Here is a 20,278-nt window from a genome sequence, read left to right as displayed (position 1 = left end):
CATCCTTTTTTCACTATACTTAACAGCGCCATCTTCATATGAGTTAAAAAAAAAGACTTTTTGTTTAAGCGTGTTGCCAGATCGTAATTGATATTAGAAAATATTATTTCCGCCTTCACACCATGTAGCATTTTGCCACCACAAAACCTGTGTTTAATTAATGTTTACATATAAAAATCCACAAAATGGAAATTGCCACAAAAATCAATACAACTTTTAATCCATTGTTCAAGAATTTGTAATAAGAATAGGTTTATACTTAAAGGCTGTGGCCATGGCGAAACAATTAAAGGTGGTCTCATTTGTACAACAACCACTAATCATATGGTGCAATCCGCCATGTTGTCATCAAGCTGATCAACGTTTTGCCAACACACACAAAGAAATTTGTATGCGTGTGCATACATGAGCAGAGAATATGCGAGGAAGAAGGCAACAGAAAAAGAGAATGCAAAAAGATATATCATCTTAATAGATGTTCGCGTGAGACCACCTTTTTAAATCCGCCTTGGGCTGTGCCGTGTTCGTATAAACTGTACCTTGTCAGGCATTGTACTACTAATTGTACGATAAAATTTTTACATACAGTGTTTAGTTAGGAGTATTTGGATCATTAAGGTTTTCAGTAATCCCAGCCAAAATTGTTTGGCGACAACATTTAAATTATGATAGAAAAATACTTTTCAAGGCAGCACAGATTTCAAGAAAACAAATTTCAACTAGCTAACATTCAAATGTGTTTTTGCCACAGCGATCGTTTATATGCACGGTTACGGTCTTCATCACCCAAAAAAGATGACCAACGACTAACATCTACAAACTAGAATGTGGCTGGGACAACAAAGCGCCAAGAACTATCTACCAGCTTAACGAGGAACGCCGCCCCTTCATGAAAATAAATGGATACAAAGACATAAAACAGGAGTCCTCAGAAACACCTCTGGGTTAAAGTTATCCTGAATTTCCCTCAGCTTCTTGCAAAAACGATAGGCCCAGATTGCGGTTAACTTATCGGACTTTCGCTTTTTCAGTCTGAAAATTGGGCCGCATCTGGGATTTGCCGCTGTGCTAATGATGTCTCGGAACTATTTTCTCAGCAACATACTCTTGCATAAATACTGAGCGCTCGATATAACAATGCGAGTTATTGGCGCCTATAAATAACCAATGGTCACGCTGTTACCGCGGCGACCGGTCCTTTGAACCGGAACAAGTTTGCTAATCGTTAGGAGCTAGACGGGGATCGCCCCCTCCGCATATAAACATGTGGCTACAACTGTAACATAAGGTGATAGCGGTTTTTGGCCATTTTCTTAAGCTGAGCAGGATCTTCATACATTCTTTGGACAAAAATAGTTACGAGTTAACATAGAGCTCTAAAATTTTCCACAGATGTATATTTGATTGTAATGTAGAAAAAGTGAAATACGGCCCAAATCGTTCTATATCCTGATATAGCTCCCATGTAAACCGATCTCCCGATCTGACTTCTTGAGCTCGTGGAGGTCGCAATTTATAATTGCATGATGACCTCTGTTACGAACCTCCACAACTACCACAAGTATGGACCAAATCGGTCTATAAACTGATATAGCTTCCTTATTAGTCGAACTCCCAACTTAACATCTATAGCCTCCAGAGTGTACAATTATTAAACGATTTGGCTAAAATTGTGCACCTGCTATGACACTCAAGTACACTGCCAAGTATGGTTCAAATCGATAAATAGTCTGATATAGTTCCCATACAAACCAATCTCTTGATTTGAGATTTTATGCCTATATAAGGCGTTCACTTTAACTTACGACTATCCCCGGCACGGGATAGCTGTGAGCAACGCACAGGCTGGAACATTTAGGCCCGATCTTTGATGTGTTCATTGCTGTCACGAGAAGCTTAGCTGCGAGCTACGGGGCGCGTCCACAGGTTGCGGATAGTGGAATGCCCCAACGGCTGTCACGGACAGAAGCGCTCGGAGAGTCTTAATAAGAGACCCAGTGGCACTGGCTCTTGCACGAATACCGGGTGCCTATGATGCTCGATATAACAAGGCGAGTAATTGCCACCTTAAAATAACCAATTGCCACCTTGTTCCAGCGGCAATCGGTCCAGGAGTTTGACGAGAATCGCCACCTCCACATGAAAATGTGGCAACAACAACTAGTGGTATGTACACGTTGTATAGCACTATCTCGGCAGTGTCGGGCGTGAATGGTATCGAGCGGAGAGTCTTAGTAAGAGGCCGAGTGGCACCGGCTCTTGCACAAACACTGAGTGCTTATGATGCTCGATATGACAAGACGAGTTATTTGCGCCTTTAAATAACCAATGGCCACCTTTTTCCCGCGGTGATCGGTCTTTTGGACCTTTGGAGGATCGCCAACTCCACATGAAAATGAGGCTACAACAACAACTTTCCCTGAATTGCTTTCCGTTTCTCTTATTTCCGCCGTTTATGTTAGATTTTGGGTTTTGGTGTATTCAGAGGACTATAGTAGAATTTTCCGGCGAAAATTTTAAAGCTGTTTTTAGCCCTCTTTCTAAAAAAGGGCTAAAATATACACAAATGGGGCAAGTATGGTATATGCTGAAATTTAGTTTCTTTGATTCAGGAAACTTCACTGAAGAACACTGAAAAAAAATAGGGCGGCCCAAGTCGGCCCTTTTTAAATCTACTCTGCTGAAAATTTCAACTTTTATTTTATTTAAAACTAACGATACTAACCATATGAAAAATAAGTAGCATTCATTTGTTAAAAACCCTTCATATGAGAACACCGAGTACCTCAAATATAAATCGGCTTCGAGGTCTTCGAGTGAAACGGCTAGTGCCCTAAGACCTCAAATAAAAGTGAAGAACTCTTTCAAAATAACAAGGTACTAAAAAGGTTTTCAGAAAAGGAAGCGAGCAGTAAATATGGCATTTGAAATAATCGAGGGAAAGCGTAGACAGACAGCATTTACGGGATGAGTAGGAGCAGCACACGGATTGGAAGTTCTTATTCGTCATCTGAAGAAGCTCAACTTAAATTAAATGTTGATAATTATAACTTTAGATATATTCTGCGACTCTCCTTGGTAACGGCTTAAGCACACGACAACACTTAAAACCAAACAAGAGGTAAAAGCCATCTCTCGAGACCAAGAAGACTCAATGCTTTAGAGTTCTTGCATATGCAGCAAGAACTCTATAAGCTAAATATAACGCTCAAGTCTACGTCATGTTGTAAGAATGAAAAAGCCCAGTCGGTAACAAATTTAAAAACATCATCATGAAAAAAAATATTAAGTTAATTATTAAAATTTGCGAACAATCGCATACCCCTAAGTGCCTGAAGTCTAAGTCACTTAAGTAGGACAGTAATACATACAATAATTTATTAACAGCTGTTTGGCATCATAATCAGTTCTCAATAGATTTGGTACCTTTGTTCGATATAAAATTTATTTTTTTTTATATATTTTTTTATTGTTTTATTTATTTTAATTTAATATTTCTCTTATGAGATTTGATGCTCCATTTCAATGCCTTCAGATGAGATTATGAGGCTGCTATAAAATATTTTCCGCAGCAATGTAAGAGCAAATGGTGCCAGGAACAATAGGTGTAAAGGCAGTATACCAACGAAAAACTCAATACCTTCATGTATGAAATTATGCACAGTAGTTGCATTAGCAATGATAATCGTTCAGCAGTTTTAAGATCATAATTGCAGTCTCAAAGTTCGCAAAAGTTCGCTCTTCCAGGCAATTTTGTGTGGCAAACATTAGGTGAGCATTGTACGCTTTGTACCCAGAGAGCATTAGGCCATACTTAGATGGGAACATATTTACATTTTCCCTTTGGTTACATATTTTCATATTCCATACAAAAAGAAATTATGTAGACCAATATAAGACTTTGTATACTTACATTACAAGTTAGATCTTGAATTGAATCTTGATTTCTTGTATTGAATTGCAGGCTACAACAAATTTCGGAATGCAAGTTTCCGCCAATATTCCTTATGATTAGTCTCTTCCATTTTCTAAAATCTTCTCCAATTCATGAGCATCAACCAACACGTTTTTCTTGTAAAAATAAAAATTCTGAAGCAATTGGAGCTGGGCATCAATAAAGTTGTCTCCACTTTCTTTTACTATAAAAAGCCCTTGCACCACTAGTTGATCATTTTGTTTTTCTTGGTTTTGCAACGATATAGCCATTAAGTAATCTAAAAATGACGCAGCACACAAACTAAGATTTTTCATTAGCGTAGTTGCTGGCTCTGTTGATGTCATATCAGAAACATCTACCACAACCATAGCAGGTAGCAGGGACCATTCGCATAAATCCATTAACTTTTGAGAGACATCGGCAATTGTTGCATAGTTACTAGAAACAAAAAGACTATTTAATCAAATACATGGCCTTATGGTCGAGAAATACACAAAAAATAAACTCAATATAAAACATTTTTAATTAAATATCTTTCTTACATTACAATCAATTGTTTCATCTTCTCCTTCGATATTTTCATACGCTTCATGGGCAATGAGAAAAAATCGAATGTTTTTGAGGTTATGATCAAAACAAGTGATCCCTTTTTCTTTAGCCTTTTGAGGCAAATCTGCAAATAATTAACTTTGTTTAGTAAAATATTTATGTTTGTACTGTTTTACCTTATACATATCAGCTAGGCAATCATCTGTATCCACACAAATTAAATGGTTTTTAACATTTCCCGGCAAGCAATTCATTCTAGCGTCTGTAAAAAACCGCGGCGATCGAGATACTAATTAATTTATCTATGGCGGCGGCATCAACGGAATGTGGCCAGATTGTTTATGCCATTTAATTAGCTGTGGGTCCTGCACATGCATAGATAAGAAATCATTTTAATAGAGTAACTATTTTAAATGTGTAAAGACTCCATTGAGAAAAATAACATCCAGTCCAACTAAAGCCAAGTACCAAGGCGAATTTAAAAAGGTGGTCCCACGCGAACTGCTGTTAACAGCCGGTCGGGTTTGACGGTATTAAGATGTCAGATTTTTGTTTGCATTCTTTTTGTTGTTATCTTCTTTCTCGTTATTCTCCGCCCATGCACGTACACGTATACACATACGCACACAAATTTGTTTGCGTGTGTTGGCAGCTTGATAGCAAGGTGGCGGGTTGTTTGATAGCAAGATGACGGTTGATTTTGATTGTTTCGCCATGGCCTAGTACCAGGATTCACTAATAGAAGGTTAGGTCACCTGCGAAAACATAAAGTGGATAGGCACCAAGAATATCATTAGGGATGTCAAATCTGCCGATTAAAAAAATGAGAAAAAGGCAAACAGAGAATGAAAGTAAGTTGACATGCTCAATGCCAAGTAACCTGATAGTGTAAGGGCAAATGTTAATTCACACCAATTTATCTTCAGAAAAGTCGTGGCGACATATCTTATTGTATCAAAAACACACGCTCTTGCATTAGGTATACCCATTAATTTTGACATGATAATGCAACTGTGTTTGTCAGAGTTGCTTCTTGCTACTCAAAATGGCGTCACGTAGCAGAATATTCACCACGACCCACGAAAGATGAGGCAAAAGAAAAACAGAAAAACCAAGAAAATTTTTTTTTCAATCAAGTGAAATAAGAGATCTTTTAAATTCTAAAGAAATTTTTTTACACGATTTTTTAACCAAAATTTGTACAAATAACACATAATTTTCAACGCAAATTCGTTCAATACGAACGGATATCAATTTGCGTTCTTATTTGATAGTTATTTTAAAGATTTTGCGTTAAGAAGAAATGGCCAGCTAGAAATGGTAGACGTCGTCGTTGTCTCTACGTACTAAGATCCCTCAATTGACGTGAAAATCAGAGTATAGCGCTTTCTCAACGAAAAAAAGTAGAGAAAACACGTTCCAGTATTTTGGCCGAAAATTTTTTATTTTTTCGTTACAAATAGCCAAAGAGAAGTCGTCGCAGTCTTCTAATTGAAGACAAAGTTGCATTATATATTGAAATTAAAGGAAATTGGACTTCTTCGCATTTCATATGCAGCAGCAACAGTAGCAGCAGCATATGAAAAATAAGGTGTAACCTCTTTTTTCCACTACACCACATAGAAGAAGAAAACTTACAAATATTAGAAACTTTGCAAAATTTCCGGGCCTTGAGAGGAAGCGCAGCGCACTGCACGAACGGAAAGGGCAGACAGTTTGACGCATCCGATTTGACAGAATTGCATTGCCACCGACCGACCGTCTTGTCGAAAGCGGGCCCCAGAGAGAAATTTTGCAATTATCAAACACAAATCTGATATTGAAGAAGAGGCCACACAGCCGTAAAAGGCCCAGCAACAAAAAGTTTCGGTAAATTACGGAAAGCGGAGCAGCAGGCAAGCAATCATTGATCGTGGGACGTAGTTAATCGGAAAAAGGAAACTGGCGTAAACTTTGCATTGATGGTAATGCATGCTAGAAAACCGCAACGCATGAACGATGGGTAAATATTTTTTTACATATTTTATTGTATGCCCCCTAAAAGCAGCATAATCGGCATTTTCCCCATTAACTGAAGCATTTTTTTTTTTACAATTTTGCTTTGTTTTTCTAATTTCACCTCAACCTAGCTCTGCTGTCATTTCTCTTCAATTTTTTTTTGTTCGTGTACACCACCACCTTGGAGCTGCTCTGCGGCAGAGCTGTCAAGTAAGTGGAATATACGAAAAAAAGACAGAGGAGAGACAATTCGCAGCAGAGGCAGCAGCAACAGCAAGTATTAAAATTTTAAGGAGAAAAACCAGAACTTTTCTAAACAATCTTGGGTTGCAATGTTTTCCGAGGTGTAAACAAAAGTTTCTTTTATACTTTACTGGGGTAGAGAGTAAGAAATTAAAGTGTGGCATTGTTTGAGAAGAAATACCGAAATTCTGGTGATTTGTATTGCTTTCGTTGATGAAGAAGCAGCAGCAGCAGTAGCAGTAGCAGCGGCAAATCTTAACTTCCTTCACTCTCCGCTGTGGTTAGTGTGAGGTTCCCTTTGCTTAGCCTTCCTTCCGCCTGACCTCCCGCTCTTCCACCTCACCTCCCCCTTGCTGCGGCAACCAGCTGTAGTACGCGTACATCTATTTAGTATCTTTGCTCTGGTTGAGTCTCCCCACTCACAGCACAGCTCTTTCTTCGTTTTTCGTATGCTTTTTTTTTTTTCTTCAATTCTCTGTTCATCACATAGTGTAGTGTTGTGCCTATATATATATAAGTATATGTGGTGGAGTCTGTGTATATCTATAATAATTTTGATTACTTCTGCTTTAGTGGTGCCGCACCGTAATTTCAGTTTTCTTTCTCCGGGCCCCTCCGGTTAAAAAAAAAAGTGTAGTGTATGTTGAGTGAGTGTGCGATACGGTGCGTGTATGAGTGTGCAGTTTTTTTTTTTATAAAAATTCTGCTGCCACCTTGGTCGTGGCTATCACTATCAACCAACCTCTCAACAACATCATCACCAGCAGCAGAATAAATCTTGTCGGAAGCGCTGCAGTTATCATCGTAGACGTCGTCGTCGTTGTCTTCGATTTCGTCCGTCCGTCCGTACGTTGTAGTCAATATTGTGGTGTACACTTTGTCCACAGACACATCTCCTCCTTGCATTTGCCTTTCTTGTTAAATTAGTTTTATTTATTTGTTGTTGTTGTTGATGTTGTTCTTATGCCCTGCTGTGTGTTTGCCTTTCGTTGCAAATGTTGTAAAATAATCTTTTCTTGCAATTTGTTCTATCAATTAAACTTTGTTCTATTCTCTATGTTAACAACCTCAAAATGAAAATCCAAGTGTGGCCCACACAACACTTTGAGGTCACGGCAGTTCGTCGTGTCATCATCGAATAATTGAGTAGAACGTCAGTGTATTTTCTATATGCAAGTGTATAACTATTTCCATTTATGGACTCTGGACAAGTTATTTATGGTTATTGCAATTTTTTCTGCTTACCTCGTTGTCTTGCAAAGAGGCATAATGTGGTCATGAATCAGGAAAGGCATAATGTTTATGCAGGAATCTTTACCAGGTGAACTGGAAGAGCGGTGTCTTTTATGTTCGATAATGGGTGTATTTGAGTGAAGTTTTTAATATTCAGAGCACGGAAGCTGGAAATTGAACTCAGTAACAAGACCGCGCACGGTATGGAATTGTGTGTAGACCTATCACGCCTTGACGTTAGTAAGCTACACCTGGAATGTATGGGTTAGCAGTCATATCTGCAGCTGACGGGAAAGACACATATAGCGTCCCGCCACCACACGGGTTGGAATTCTGATTCGTGTGGTGTTCGTCGTCATTATGAGAAACTCAGCTGAGAGCTATCGGGCTCGTCCACAGGTTGCGTATGGTGGAATGCTTTGTATACGAAGTAGCTGCAATGCAGTCGCGGGGGACGGGCGGAACCGGCTCTTGCTTTAAGCCTGTTTGCTTATGATACTCGATATGACAAGGTGAGTTATTGGTTCCTTTAAATAACCAATGGCCTTTATGCTCCAGCGGCGATGATGTCCCATTGGCCAGAACGAGCTTGCTCACCTATGGAGCTTGACGAGGATCGCTACCTTCACATATGGCTACAAAAACAACAAACATTCAGCGTGTATATAATGCAGATTGATTATAAGCCGGACATTAATGCCATGTTATTCGTCTATAATTATTCGGTACTAGGTGGCTTTAACGCCTTGTTAATGATTAGTGGGTTCAGCCACCCTTCCATCATACGTCACATTTATGTCATTAAGAAGAATGTCGGTTGATTTAAATAGGTTCAGGGGATATAACAATCGTTGCATCAATAAACTATCTCCCACTTCAGATGTACATGCTGCCGAAGGAAATGCTAAACCATTAAAAGCGAAAAAATGTTGCTTTAGATTGCGGCTCGCGTCATCAGGGGGTACACGAGCGATCTCACAAAACCTATGCGTTTGGGGTGCTGGGCCCGTAACACGCCCCCGAAAATTATAAGAATTACTTTGAAAGTGTAGTAAGAACAGACTCGCCATTATTTGCGCATTTAAATAACCAATGACCACCTTGTACCCCGCTGATCGGTCCTTTGGACCGGAACGAGCTTGCTCACATACAGGAGCTTTACGAGGATCGCCACCTTCGCATGAAAATGAAGCTACAACAACCGCCTTACAGCAAGTGCGATTAATCCCATGGCAGCCGGTTGTACGTACCGGATTGACCCGATGGAGTTCTTCATCGGCAAGGGCTGCCGCCTCAGTGTATAACACACTGCTACAACTGCAATCAACAACAACAGCGATGGAACGGGAGTTTCGTCACAGCAACACCAAATGGTGGCGAACTTTACTATAGCTGCCATGACACGAGGCATGAATTTGGCTGTGGATTTGTGGTAAGTCGGAGACCATAATCCGCACAAAAGCCAAATTCTTCAACATCAACCTTATATGTGCCCATGCCCCGACGGAAAACAAGGACGAGCAGAACAGTGATATTTTCTACGGGCGCCAAGAGAGAGAATACGACCGATGCACAGCCCATGATATTAAAATCATTCTGGGAGACACAATAGATGGCAATGGCATACTCCACTCGACTGACCCAACTGCTTGATGAAAGCACTCCTTGTCCCGATGATTAAATGCCCATTGCCCACCCCATGGAAAATGCTGCGAAATCCATAATTGGGTACCAGAAACCTCCGGAAACTATGAAAACCATAGTACGACCAAGAATGTCGAAATGCCATTAAGCCAAGAATGCGTCATACAGAGCAACCCGGCAATCAGTAGCAACGCTAGATAAAGGAGATGAATCGGGAGAAAATGAGAGAGGAGAAACGTCTATTCTGCAGAAAGAAAAAGGAAATGGAAAGACGTGACTGTGAGCGAAATGAGATGTACAGGAGTCAGAATGATAGTAACTAGTATCTGATAAGATAGTGTGCTAAGGATATGGGAAGAACATTTTACCCAACTGCTAGTGTTCGACGTTGGCGGCGAAGAGGATACCGCGCAACCAATCCCTGATAATGGTATAGAATGCTTACCTCATAGTCAGAATGACTGTGAACCGTCTGAAGAACAACAAGGCAGCAAGAGCCGACGGCTTTCCCCCTGAACTATTTAAGACCGGATGCGACACACTAATAAGGCATACGTCCCAGATTGTCTGCACGACCTGGCAAGAAGAACGCATACTCGATGATTGGAACTTCAGCATACTTTGTTCCGTACACAAGAAAGGAGACAATACGGAATGTGCCAATTACACAGGAATAATTCTCCTCCCCATCGCATACAAGATACCCTCGAGCGTTCTGCGTAAAAGATTAAAACTTAAAGTCAATAAGATAATTGGACGCTATCAATGCGGCTTTAGACCTGGTAAATCGACCATAAATTAGATATTCACATAGGTGGCTTAAACATGCAGTTGCAAGCAGCAGCTCCCACATTTTATTGTAGACAAGACTACTCTATGTGCATTGGTAATGTTTTTCCTTTTGACTCACAGGTGAAGTGTAGAGATTCGCTTAGTGCTCTTATATGCTAGGTGATCGAAATGTTATTGGGTTGCCCAAAAAGTAATTGCGGATTTTTTAAAAGAAAGTAAATGCATTTTTAATAAAACTTAGAATGAACTTTAATCAAATATACTTTTTTTACACTTTTTTTTCTAAAGCAAGCTAAAAGTAACAGCTGACAACTGAGAGAAGAAAGAATGCAATTACAGAGTCACAAGCTGTGAAAAATTTTGTCAACGCCAACTATATGAAAAATCCGCAATTACTTTTTGGGCAACCCAATATGTTTTGAATTCTTAGACTTTTCGCTCTGAAGCGAAGATTCTTTCTAAGTTGGCAGGGAAGTCTATACAATAGTTGGTGTTATTTAGATAATAGCAACTGAATAATCACAGTATACAACTGTGTCGAAGCATGGTTTCTTTTTGTAGCAATTCTTGGAAAGTTGTTCATGAAGCTTTGGATATTTTTCTACTGCAGAATCACATTCGATCATGACGTTGGCAAATGAGCATTTTCTAAAGTGTTTATGGAGTTCGATTTATCGATTGTCTCTTGTTTCTCAGCACTCGCAATCAACAACGGCGTGGACAAAACATCTGAAAATTTTGGTCTTTTGTAGTCTATGGATAAATTTCTGATGTCCATGAAAGAAAGGAAAATAATATAGTGGCGCAGACATCTTTATTTGCCTAACAGAGAAGGACCTGATGTGAAAAGCTATCCAAAAATTCAGCTTTTTATGTCCTATGTGCTGGGATGATCCAGGGCATAGAACCGGTTGCAGGAGAAAGGTTCAAAATTACTTATGATTTGGTGGCAGGTGTATCTTTATATGTCTGACCTGGAATAATCTGGTGGAACTTGCAATGTAGGTATTCAACCTATTGCTTTTGAACTAGAATATTTAACCCTTGTTCTCTAGGCAGTGTTTACCCTAAATAAAATGACGATTGCAATGGCTTCTTCAAAAAATAGTTCAGAAAAAAACTAAGAACGCTTATAATTGGGGTCTCTTCCCTAGGTGGATATATATTTGGACTGTAACGATATAATTGGTTGTTGTTTCTGTAGCCACGATTGCCTTTGGAGGTAGCGATCCTTACCATGCTTTTATAGGGCAGAATCATCTTTTCGTCATGGGAGAGGTACACAGAGCAGTCTTCTGGTCCGTGCCGGGATGAATAAGAACGAACATAATGTGCTTTGTAAGAATTGCATAAGGAGTGGGGATGATTGGCCTTCGTGATACACCATACCATGTTGTATAGAGCAATCTCGCCTACATTTGGCGCTCGTGATCTTTACATGTAATGTATTGATATTCAAGCCCGGTACTGCTGACATAGAGCTATAGAACGTGTACATACCGCTGGTTGTTGTTGTTGCCACATTTTAGTGTGGAGATGGCGATCCTCGTCGAGCACCTGTAGGTGAGCAAGCTCGTTCCGGTCCAAAGGACCGATCGCCGCGAAAACAGGGTGGCCATTGGTTATTTAAAGGCGCCAATATATCGCCTTGTCAAATCGAAAAAAGTATTACACTACCCGTAACCTATGGACGCGCCCGGTAGCTCGCAGCTAAGCTTCTTGTGACAGCAATGAACACCACACAGATCGGTCCTTAATGTTACAGTCTGTGTGGTGCTCACAGCAATCCCGTGCCGCTGGTGTGATGCAGTTAATGGCCAAGTTTACAAGCCCGAAATTAGAGGCCTACTGTTTGGCCATAATCGTGTCGTTCTGGTATTCTCCCATGGCATGGCATTCTCTCCTAGTTAATGACCAGCGAGTATAGCTTTGGCAGAGTAGATTGAAGGCTCCACGTACAGCACGGTGAATGAGGATGCCCACACTAGGATTACGAGGTGGTGCAGCAGCTCGCCAGACATCTCCATAAACCGTGAGGTCAACAAACATAAGCGGTAACGACCAGCGAGAATAGCTTTGGAGGAGCAGATTGAAGGCTCCACGTTCAGCACGGTGAATGAGGATGCCCACACTAGGATTACGAGGTGGTGAGCAAATCGCCAGACACTTCCATAAACCGTGTAGTCAACAAACATAAGCGGAATTGGTGGCTGGAAAACTTGAAGCAACTTTGGCAAGTTGTGGTCTATTGTTAAGTCACCAGGAAGAAGGGATGACAGGACCTCAGTCACTTTTGGCGACGTACCTGTAAATTACCCAAAGAGATGCGCCAGTTTGTTAAACCGTCAAATTATTTAACATCCCGGGAGTGAAAAGGCTAGGAGTAGAGCCATTCGTTATATCCGTGGTCTCTGAGCCGATGAACGGGTATCACAATTTACCGTGGAAGAAGTTACGAATGTCCAAGGTGTTGGGCCTCGACGGAATCTCTACACTAATGTTAAAGAATCTGGATCTTCCTGTAGTCGAGTACCTATTTTCAACCTGGCTTTGGACACTCTTACAGTACCTGGAAGAAGGGCAGTGTGATGCCGCTACTGAAGCCTGGAAAGGACTTGAGTAAGGGGGAGTCGTACAGATCCATCTCTCTTCGCCCACCAGTAGCTAAGACGCTTGAAGGCCTACTCCTCCCGAGCCTCGTTGTAAATTCGCCGCACACTTTCTCTTCCAGTGTACAGAACCGATCGCTGAGAACGTTTTAGGTTAGTTTAGGGTAGTTTGAAAAGAGGGTCCAGATAATAGTCCACCCCATGCCACCATGGACATACACCTAAGCCAGTAATCGGCTTGTTGTGCGCTCTAAAAACTATAAAGTAACCTCTAAAAAAAATTTTTAAGTTAGGAATTCCATGCTACTTACAAAATCCTTAATTGTTTTCAATACCCCTCCCCTAAGTTGGTTCATGTCCGGTATTGTGCCCCATCTAAGTGCCGGTATCTATTAGACGCGAAAGTCGGGCAATGACAAAGGAAATTCTCAAACTTCTCATTATTTTCCCCACATAAGTGAGCTCGTAGTCCTATGTGTCCCGTTATAATACCAAAAGCTATACTAACCTCCTTCTTACTTCCTTTCATTAATAGCCTCGTCTTCTTATGATCTGGATCCTCCCATCGGATTATCGCCGTCCTACCGACCGTTTCGCTGTTGCACAATGTTGCATGCGCATTCGTCGTCCACTCCCTTAACTCGGACTCATCGACCTGAAAGGCTTCGGGTTAACCAAGTTTATTGACGGCAGTTTTCTGGCCTTCTCTGCCAAATCGTCTGCTCTTTCATTCCCGCTTACTTCGTAATGGCCCGACACCCAATCGATGGGGATTTTGCCTTGCTCAGAGATTGCGTTAATCTTCTTCTTACACTGCAAGACTTTTCCCTAGATTCGCAATGTAGACTCTCAGTCCCTGGGTTCGTAATGTTGACCCCCCAGGCCCTCTCTGTTCTCTAGCTCAGATCCATCCGTGTAACATGATCTTCCAGATGGCAATACTAGGGTTTCGTCAATCCAAGACTGTGCCGATGGCAGCAGTGCCTCGCAATCGACTTCAAGGTTCATCTCAGGTATCCGATCGGAAACCTCTTCCCTTCCTTCCAGATTTCCTATCGTCGCCTCGATTATGAGATGCTCCCATACTCAATCCATTCTCCCATTGCCTTAAGTCTCATAGCCGCAGTGGCTGCCTCACACTTAATCTGTTTGTCAATGGGTCGGGTATCTAGAATGGTCTCCAGTGCCCAAGTGGGAGTGGTCCTCATCGATCCGCCTATGCCAAGACAACATGTTATCTGAACCTGTTGTATGGTCCTTATGTTGCACATTTTTTCTATAGCATTCTATCAAACTACTGAGGCGTAAGTAAGTATTGGTCTAATCACGCTCTTCGGATTCACACCCCATTTCGAGCCTACGGCACGTCTACATAGTGTCCAACATCTGTGAGCCTTCTCTGTACGCTCCTGAATGTGGCACTTCCAATTCAGTTTCCTGTCCGAGATCACTCCTAAGTATTTGACCATGTCAGATATTGAAATCGTATTATTGAGGAAACGTGGTGCGTTAAATTGACCCACCTCCGTTTTCCTCGTGAACAGGCATATTTCAGTCTTCTCTGGGTTAACATTGAGACCTCTGGGTCTAGCCCAGTCATATGCCATATGCAAGACTCTTTCGGTCCTTCAGCATAGCTCGTTCGGATCCTTATCCCTTAGAGGTATTATAACATCGAGTTCAAATCCCTTCTCAGTCAGCATCCGTAATAGGTCATTTATGGTGGTCACCCATAGGAGTGGCGATAAAATGCCCCCCTGTAGCGTGCCTTGTGCCACTTTCTCCCTTATATTTATGCCATGGGACACATAATTTATCCACCAGTTCCTTAGCATATGATTTATCTAGTCTCTAAGGACCGGGTCCACCCGGTACTGGTCTAAGGATTGGATCAGTGTGTCGGTCCGCACATTGTTAAATGCCCCCTCGCACACCGCCAGTGTGTACGTTTTGGCATCGAAGGATTCTTCTATTTTATGCACAACCTCGTGTAGGGCAGTCTGCACCGACCTTCCCTTGACATAGGCATGCTGTTTGTATTTGACCAGTTCGCTGGATGTCCTACTCTTTATCATGGTGTCCACAATACGTTCCATGGTTTTGAGTATAAAGGACGCAAGGCTTACGGGTCTTGGGTATAAACACCACACTTGCCTACTGCCAGGCTTTTGGGTGTATATGCAAGTCCTAGGCACGCTGTGAAAATATTGGCCAGATTTGGCGCACGATAGTCTGCCTCTTTCTGCAGTAACGCCGGAAATATTCCATCAGGTTCGGGTGACTTAAATGGTTTGAAGCTCCTTCAAGGATTCATTCACCATTATTCCAAGATTCCGGTGTTTCCGTGAGTCACGTCGTATCCTGTGGAAAATGGATTTTCATCAAAAGCCTCCGTCCTCCGTTGTCTCAGCTCTCACTCCCATGTCGTCTACTAATGCTTGAGTTTGGACATGGGTTTTTGAGAGAAACTTTTTTATCTTGGCGGCGTCATTATCGCTATCGACCTGTTCGCATAAAAGCTTCCAGAAGGCACGCTTTGCCGCTCTGGTAATTTTATTGTACACCTTGAGCCGTGTGTAATATACATCCCAATAAACTTCCGCGTTTTTACAACTTACTCTGTTAAAAAGATTAAGGACATCTTTCGAATTGCGAATCTCCCCGGTCATCCAGGGTTTTTCTTGGGCTGATTTCCTTTCCCGAAGAGGACAACTATCTTCGAAGGACCCCACCAATGCAGTCATAATCCTGTTGCCATTTTCGTCAATGTTTTCTATGCTTGGACAGTCTAAATTATCTTGCCCAAGTCTCCTTCTGAGTAGCCTTTCGAATTTTGTCCAGTTGGTTTTCAACTTCCGGAAGCTTATCAGATTCTGCGCTGACCATGCTATTCTAATCCTAATGTAGCGATGGTCAGAGAAAGAGTGTTCCATGGAGACCCTCCAATTCTGATCCTCATCGATTAGATTTTGTGAACATTTCGCCACATCTAATACCTTCTCCCTAATCCTATTTAGCTGCCATATAGAACGATCTCTCGATTTAAGGTTTTGGGCCCATAAAAGGCGCATTTATTGTCCGATTTCGAAATTTGGGACAGTGAGTTGTGTTAGACCCTTTGCGTTAGGCTCTTCGAAATTTTTATGCAACTTTGCCCAAATCGGTCCAGATTTGCATATAGCTGCCATATAGACCGATATCTCGATTTAAAGTCTTGGCCCCACAAAAAGGCTCATTTATAATCTGATTTCACTGAAATTTGACACAGTGACTTATGTTAGGCTTTTCGACATCCATGTTGTTTATGGTTCAGATCGGTTTATTTAGATAAAGCTACTAAAAAGACCAATATTTTGTTATACACAATTGGACAATGACTTGTACTTCTTAGCATTTGGTCCAAATCGGAACATATTTCGATATAACTGCTATGGGAAATAAGGTATGCAATTTTCACTGGATTTTGATGGAAGGTGGTTTACATATATATACCCGAGGTGGCCGATCTTAACGCTTTTTTACTTCTTTTTTTTCCTTTTTTTTTCCTTTTTACACATTTTAAAAACATCCGTTAGTAAAATATTAAAAACTTTATATGTTCCTTTTCCTTTTTCAGCTACTTTGAGAAGCACCAATCTCATTCGTATCAGGTGAGTTTTGATCTGAGATTCTTTTGCTAATGTTTGTTTAGCCTAGTTTTAATTATAAAAAACGCTTTTATTATTTTGTAACTTAATTCGATCACTTACATCAATTGGATCATACATCAATAGTTCAATTGTTCACATTACTGTTACTGAAGATAAGAAAATATTCTGTTGGGTACGAAATGTCCTAAATCAAACCAAATAACCTAATTCATTTTTGAGTTTAAATGATCTTTAAATATTCTTTTCAACTCGACACAGGGCTCGAAATATCACAAATCTTTAAATAAGATTACATTAAATTTTGTGTCTTTTTGGCTGTCTTCTTCTCAATTAGAACTACCTATATTGGAATTCAGTTGACTGGAAACGGTATAGTTGTAGGCAGACATTTTTCCTTAAATAAGATTGTGTATATAGACAAGTCTGAGGCCACTGTAGCGCAGAGGTTGATATGTCCAGCTAGACGCTGAACGCCTGGCGAGAACATAAAACAAATTTTAGAGGTGGTTACCCTTTCCTAATGTTGGCTATATTTGTGGTTATGCGTTAATGCACCGTTTGTCTGCTCAGAGCATGGACCACCTTTTCCAATATTTCTGGGTGGTGCGACTTCTTTTTGTTTTCGATGAAATAATATGACAACGACAAGTCGTGGTACAGTATGGCCCAGTTTGATGATTGCTATTTACTGGAAGACTCTAGAAGCGGGGCGTGCAGTTTATATTAAAATCGCATAACGTTAACATTTTTATACCCTCCGCCATAAGATGGGGGGTATACTAATTTCGTCATTCTGTTTGTAACTACTCGAAATATGCATCTGAGACCCCATAAAGTATATATATTCTTGATCGTCGTGACATTTTATGTCGATCTAGCCATGTCCGTCCGTCCGTGACAGGTGACGTGTGTCGTGTGGTCCCAGGCCACAATCGTGACACACATCCAGCATTTTGGATCATCAACGTTCTCAATCCTTGCTGTACAAAAGATGAGGAGGCTGCATCTGCCGGTTCGTAATTGAGCCAGAACTATTCAATGCAATTGGAGGAGGTCGTTCTCCAAGGATAACATTCACCCGGTAGCTATTCACCGCATCTGCTACCGTGTCTACATGAATGTTGTTTAGACCCTCTTGATATGCCGCTTGATCAAGAGGTTCTCTCTTGTAGCGCTGAACTTCACGCTCTAGTTGTCTCCTGGTAGAGGTGATCCACATGAGAACCAAGGAGACAGCCCGTCGCATTTTGAAGAGCAGCATTCTGACAGATCTGAATATTATTCCACTGCGTGTCACAAAGCTGACGAGATCACACTGACGCTTCATAACATACCACAGACCCGTTGCTTCGTACGTGGGTCTTCTGTTTCGCCATAAGTTGTTATTGTTGTTGTAGCGGTATAGTTTACACTGAGGCGACAGCCCTTGCCGATGACAGAATCCATTGGGTCAAACCTGGTACGTACAACTGGCTGGCATAGAATTGCAGCACCTCAAGTGCTGCCGAGAAGTGACTTGAGGACCTTGCTCCTGCTTTTGACTCTATCGGGTCTCCTTTGCCTATAGTTTTTCTGATGTGGAGCGTTCGTGTTTTTTCTAAATCATAATTTATTTGGAGGAATTATATTTTATTGGTTGGCTGATTTCCAATATCCGCTGTAATTTTTCTTCTCACTGGTTATGTAGAGTATGCACTCAACCTTCATTGGGAATGATGTGGGTGCCTATTGTTACCATTCCAACCAGAGAATAAGACTTTTATATGTATTTGCATAAGGTTATCGCAGCAGTCTGAAATCAGAATCACTATGCCGAATTTCTATTGCCTAAAGTGTCTTTAAATTGCAGTATTTTGTCAAATATTCTCTGCCTCTCTCAGCAAAAAAACTTCATCGCCTTCAAAAGACACAGTAGCATTGTCTTGTAGAGTAAGAGAAAATCAATGAATGCATGGACGAACAAGGTGGATTTCTCCAAGTATTTTAAGTGATTCTTCTCCAATATCTAACATCATTTTTTCGTCGATTCTTAATATACTCTCCACCATAGGATGGGCGTATACTAATTTCGTCTTTCTGTTTGTAACACATCGAAATAATGATGCGAGATCCAACAAAGTTTATATTTTCTTTATCGTCTTGACATTCTAAATCGATTAAGCCATGTCGGTATGTCTATCGAAAGCATGCTAACTTTCGAGCTGGACTCTTGAAATTTTGAATAAATAGGGATTTTGGGATTGTAAATGGGCCATATCAGTCTATGTTTTGATATAGCCGCCATATAAACCGATCTTGGGTCTTGACTTCTTGAGCCTCTAAAGGGCGTAATTCCTATCTGACATAGTCTATGTTTTGATATAGCCGCCATATAAACCAATCTTTGGTCTTGACTTCTTGAGCCTCTAAAGGGCGTGATTTGGCTGAAACTTTGGTATGTGGTTTTCTGTTTTGACTTTCAAAAACTATACCAAGGATGGTCTAGATCGGTATATAATCTGATGATGTTCCCATACAAACCGATTTCCCGATTATACTTCTTGAGCTCTATAGGGAGCAATTTTTGTCCGATTTTGCTAAAATTTTGCACAACGACTTCTCCTACGATTTCTCCTTCCAAAACCTGTGCTAAGTATGGTTCAAATCGGTTCATAACCTGATTTAAATAACTGTCATATAAACCGATCTGGGACCTTGACTTCTTGATGCTCTAGTGGCCGCAATTATTATCCAATTTGGCTGAAATTCTGCGCAAAGTGTTTTGTTATGTTTCGCAACAACTATGCTAAGTATAGTCTGAATAGGTTCATAACCTGATATAGCTCCTTTATAAACCGATATCCCCATTTTACTTATTGAGTCCCTATACCTCGCCATTCGTATCCGATTTGGGTGGATTTACTACAACGACATCTACTATGGTCCCAATCAGTCCATAACCTGATATATTGTAGCTCCAAGAGCATTCATTGAAATTCTTTTTTTGTCTAAAAAGAGATACCGGGCAAAGAACTTGATAAATTCGATACATGGTGGAGGGTATAGAAGACAGGACACGGCCGAACTTAGCAAACTTTTTCTTGTTTTATTTTTCCCCAGTTGGCTCAAACCAAACCAATTTTATTCAGGAATACGACATGCACTGCCTCATAAGCTTTCAAAAGACCTATGACTCTACTTGATACAAACAATAATATGTGTCTTCTAGATCATGATTTATGCGAGCAAGGTGGCGACGCCAACCTCTTCAATGTTTAAACAAAGATGGATGAACAACTTATCGGTCTGAGTACCTTTGCTGTAACACCAAAGTCTTGGGAAAGAAAAAAAAAACGCATTTTAACAGCTGGCTTGAGAATCATTCACAATAAAGTCTTATCATTCACAAGAGGGTAGAGTTGGTGAATCTCGTTTTAGAGTTTAAACATATTTTAATCTTTTGCACTAGTGCAACTTTATGTTTATAAATATTGTTCTCGTGGGACTGATAATGGAAATGATGATTTTCGGTGTATTAAGTGAGCCATGGGTGGTATTTGCTATAGCTGTAATGTTCCTATCATAGAACAAAAAATATGGATTCATAAAACCGATGCCATGCTGACAATATCTTTTTGAATGCG

The 20,278-nt window shown here is 40.7% G+C and overlaps 2 protein-coding genes across 6 annotated transcripts in view; one reads left to right on the top strand and one right to left on the bottom strand.

Moving 5' to 3' along the window:
* Positions 1-4,763, bottom strand: part of LOC106092857 (uncharacterized) — a 187,428-nt gene extending 182,665 nt beyond the window's left edge. Inside the window, exons 1-3 of one of the 2 annotated variants that reach the window (XR_009398037.1) lie at positions 4,663-4,763; positions 4,480-4,610; positions 3,914-4,375 (exon numbers count right to left, since the gene is read on the bottom strand). Coding sequence is in view for 1 of the 2 variants with exons in the window: in XM_013259788.2 (XP_013115242.2) it covers positions 4,012-4,375; positions 4,480-4,610; positions 4,663-4,740 (573 nt within the window). In the remaining variant the exon portion in view is untranslated. Of the gene's footprint in view, positions 1-3,488; positions 4,376-4,479; positions 4,611-4,662 lie in introns of those variants that run through there. The other variant, XM_013259788.2, reaches the window with a different exon arrangement.
* An 832-nt stretch (positions 4,764-5,595) lies between these two features.
* The window catches only part of LOC106092854 (WW domain-containing adapter protein with coiled-coil homolog), a 38,507-nt gene continuing 23,824 nt past the window's right edge, over positions 5,596-20,278 (top strand). For 3 of the 4 annotated variants that reach the window (XR_009398014.1, XR_009398013.1, XM_059366786.1), the window contains exons 1-2: positions 6,439-6,488; positions 16,622-16,655. Coding sequence is in view for 1 of the 4 variants with exons in the window: in XM_059366787.1 (XP_059222770.1) it covers positions 6,448-6,488; positions 16,622-16,655 (75 nt within the window). In the remaining 3 variants the exon portion in view is untranslated. Of the gene's footprint in view, positions 6,489-16,621; positions 16,656-20,278 lie in introns of all 4 variants that reach the window. The other variant, XM_059366787.1, reaches the window with a different exon arrangement.

This window comes from Stomoxys calcitrans, chromosome 4 (assembly GCF_963082655.1).
Source record: "Stomoxys calcitrans chromosome 4, idStoCalc2.1, whole genome shotgun sequence".
In the NCBI taxonomy this organism is placed as follows: Eukaryota; Metazoa; Arthropoda; class Insecta; order Diptera; family Muscidae; genus Stomoxys; species Stomoxys calcitrans.
Note: the sequence above shows the minus strand (reverse complement) of the source record. Positions and strands in the feature narration are given on the sequence as shown.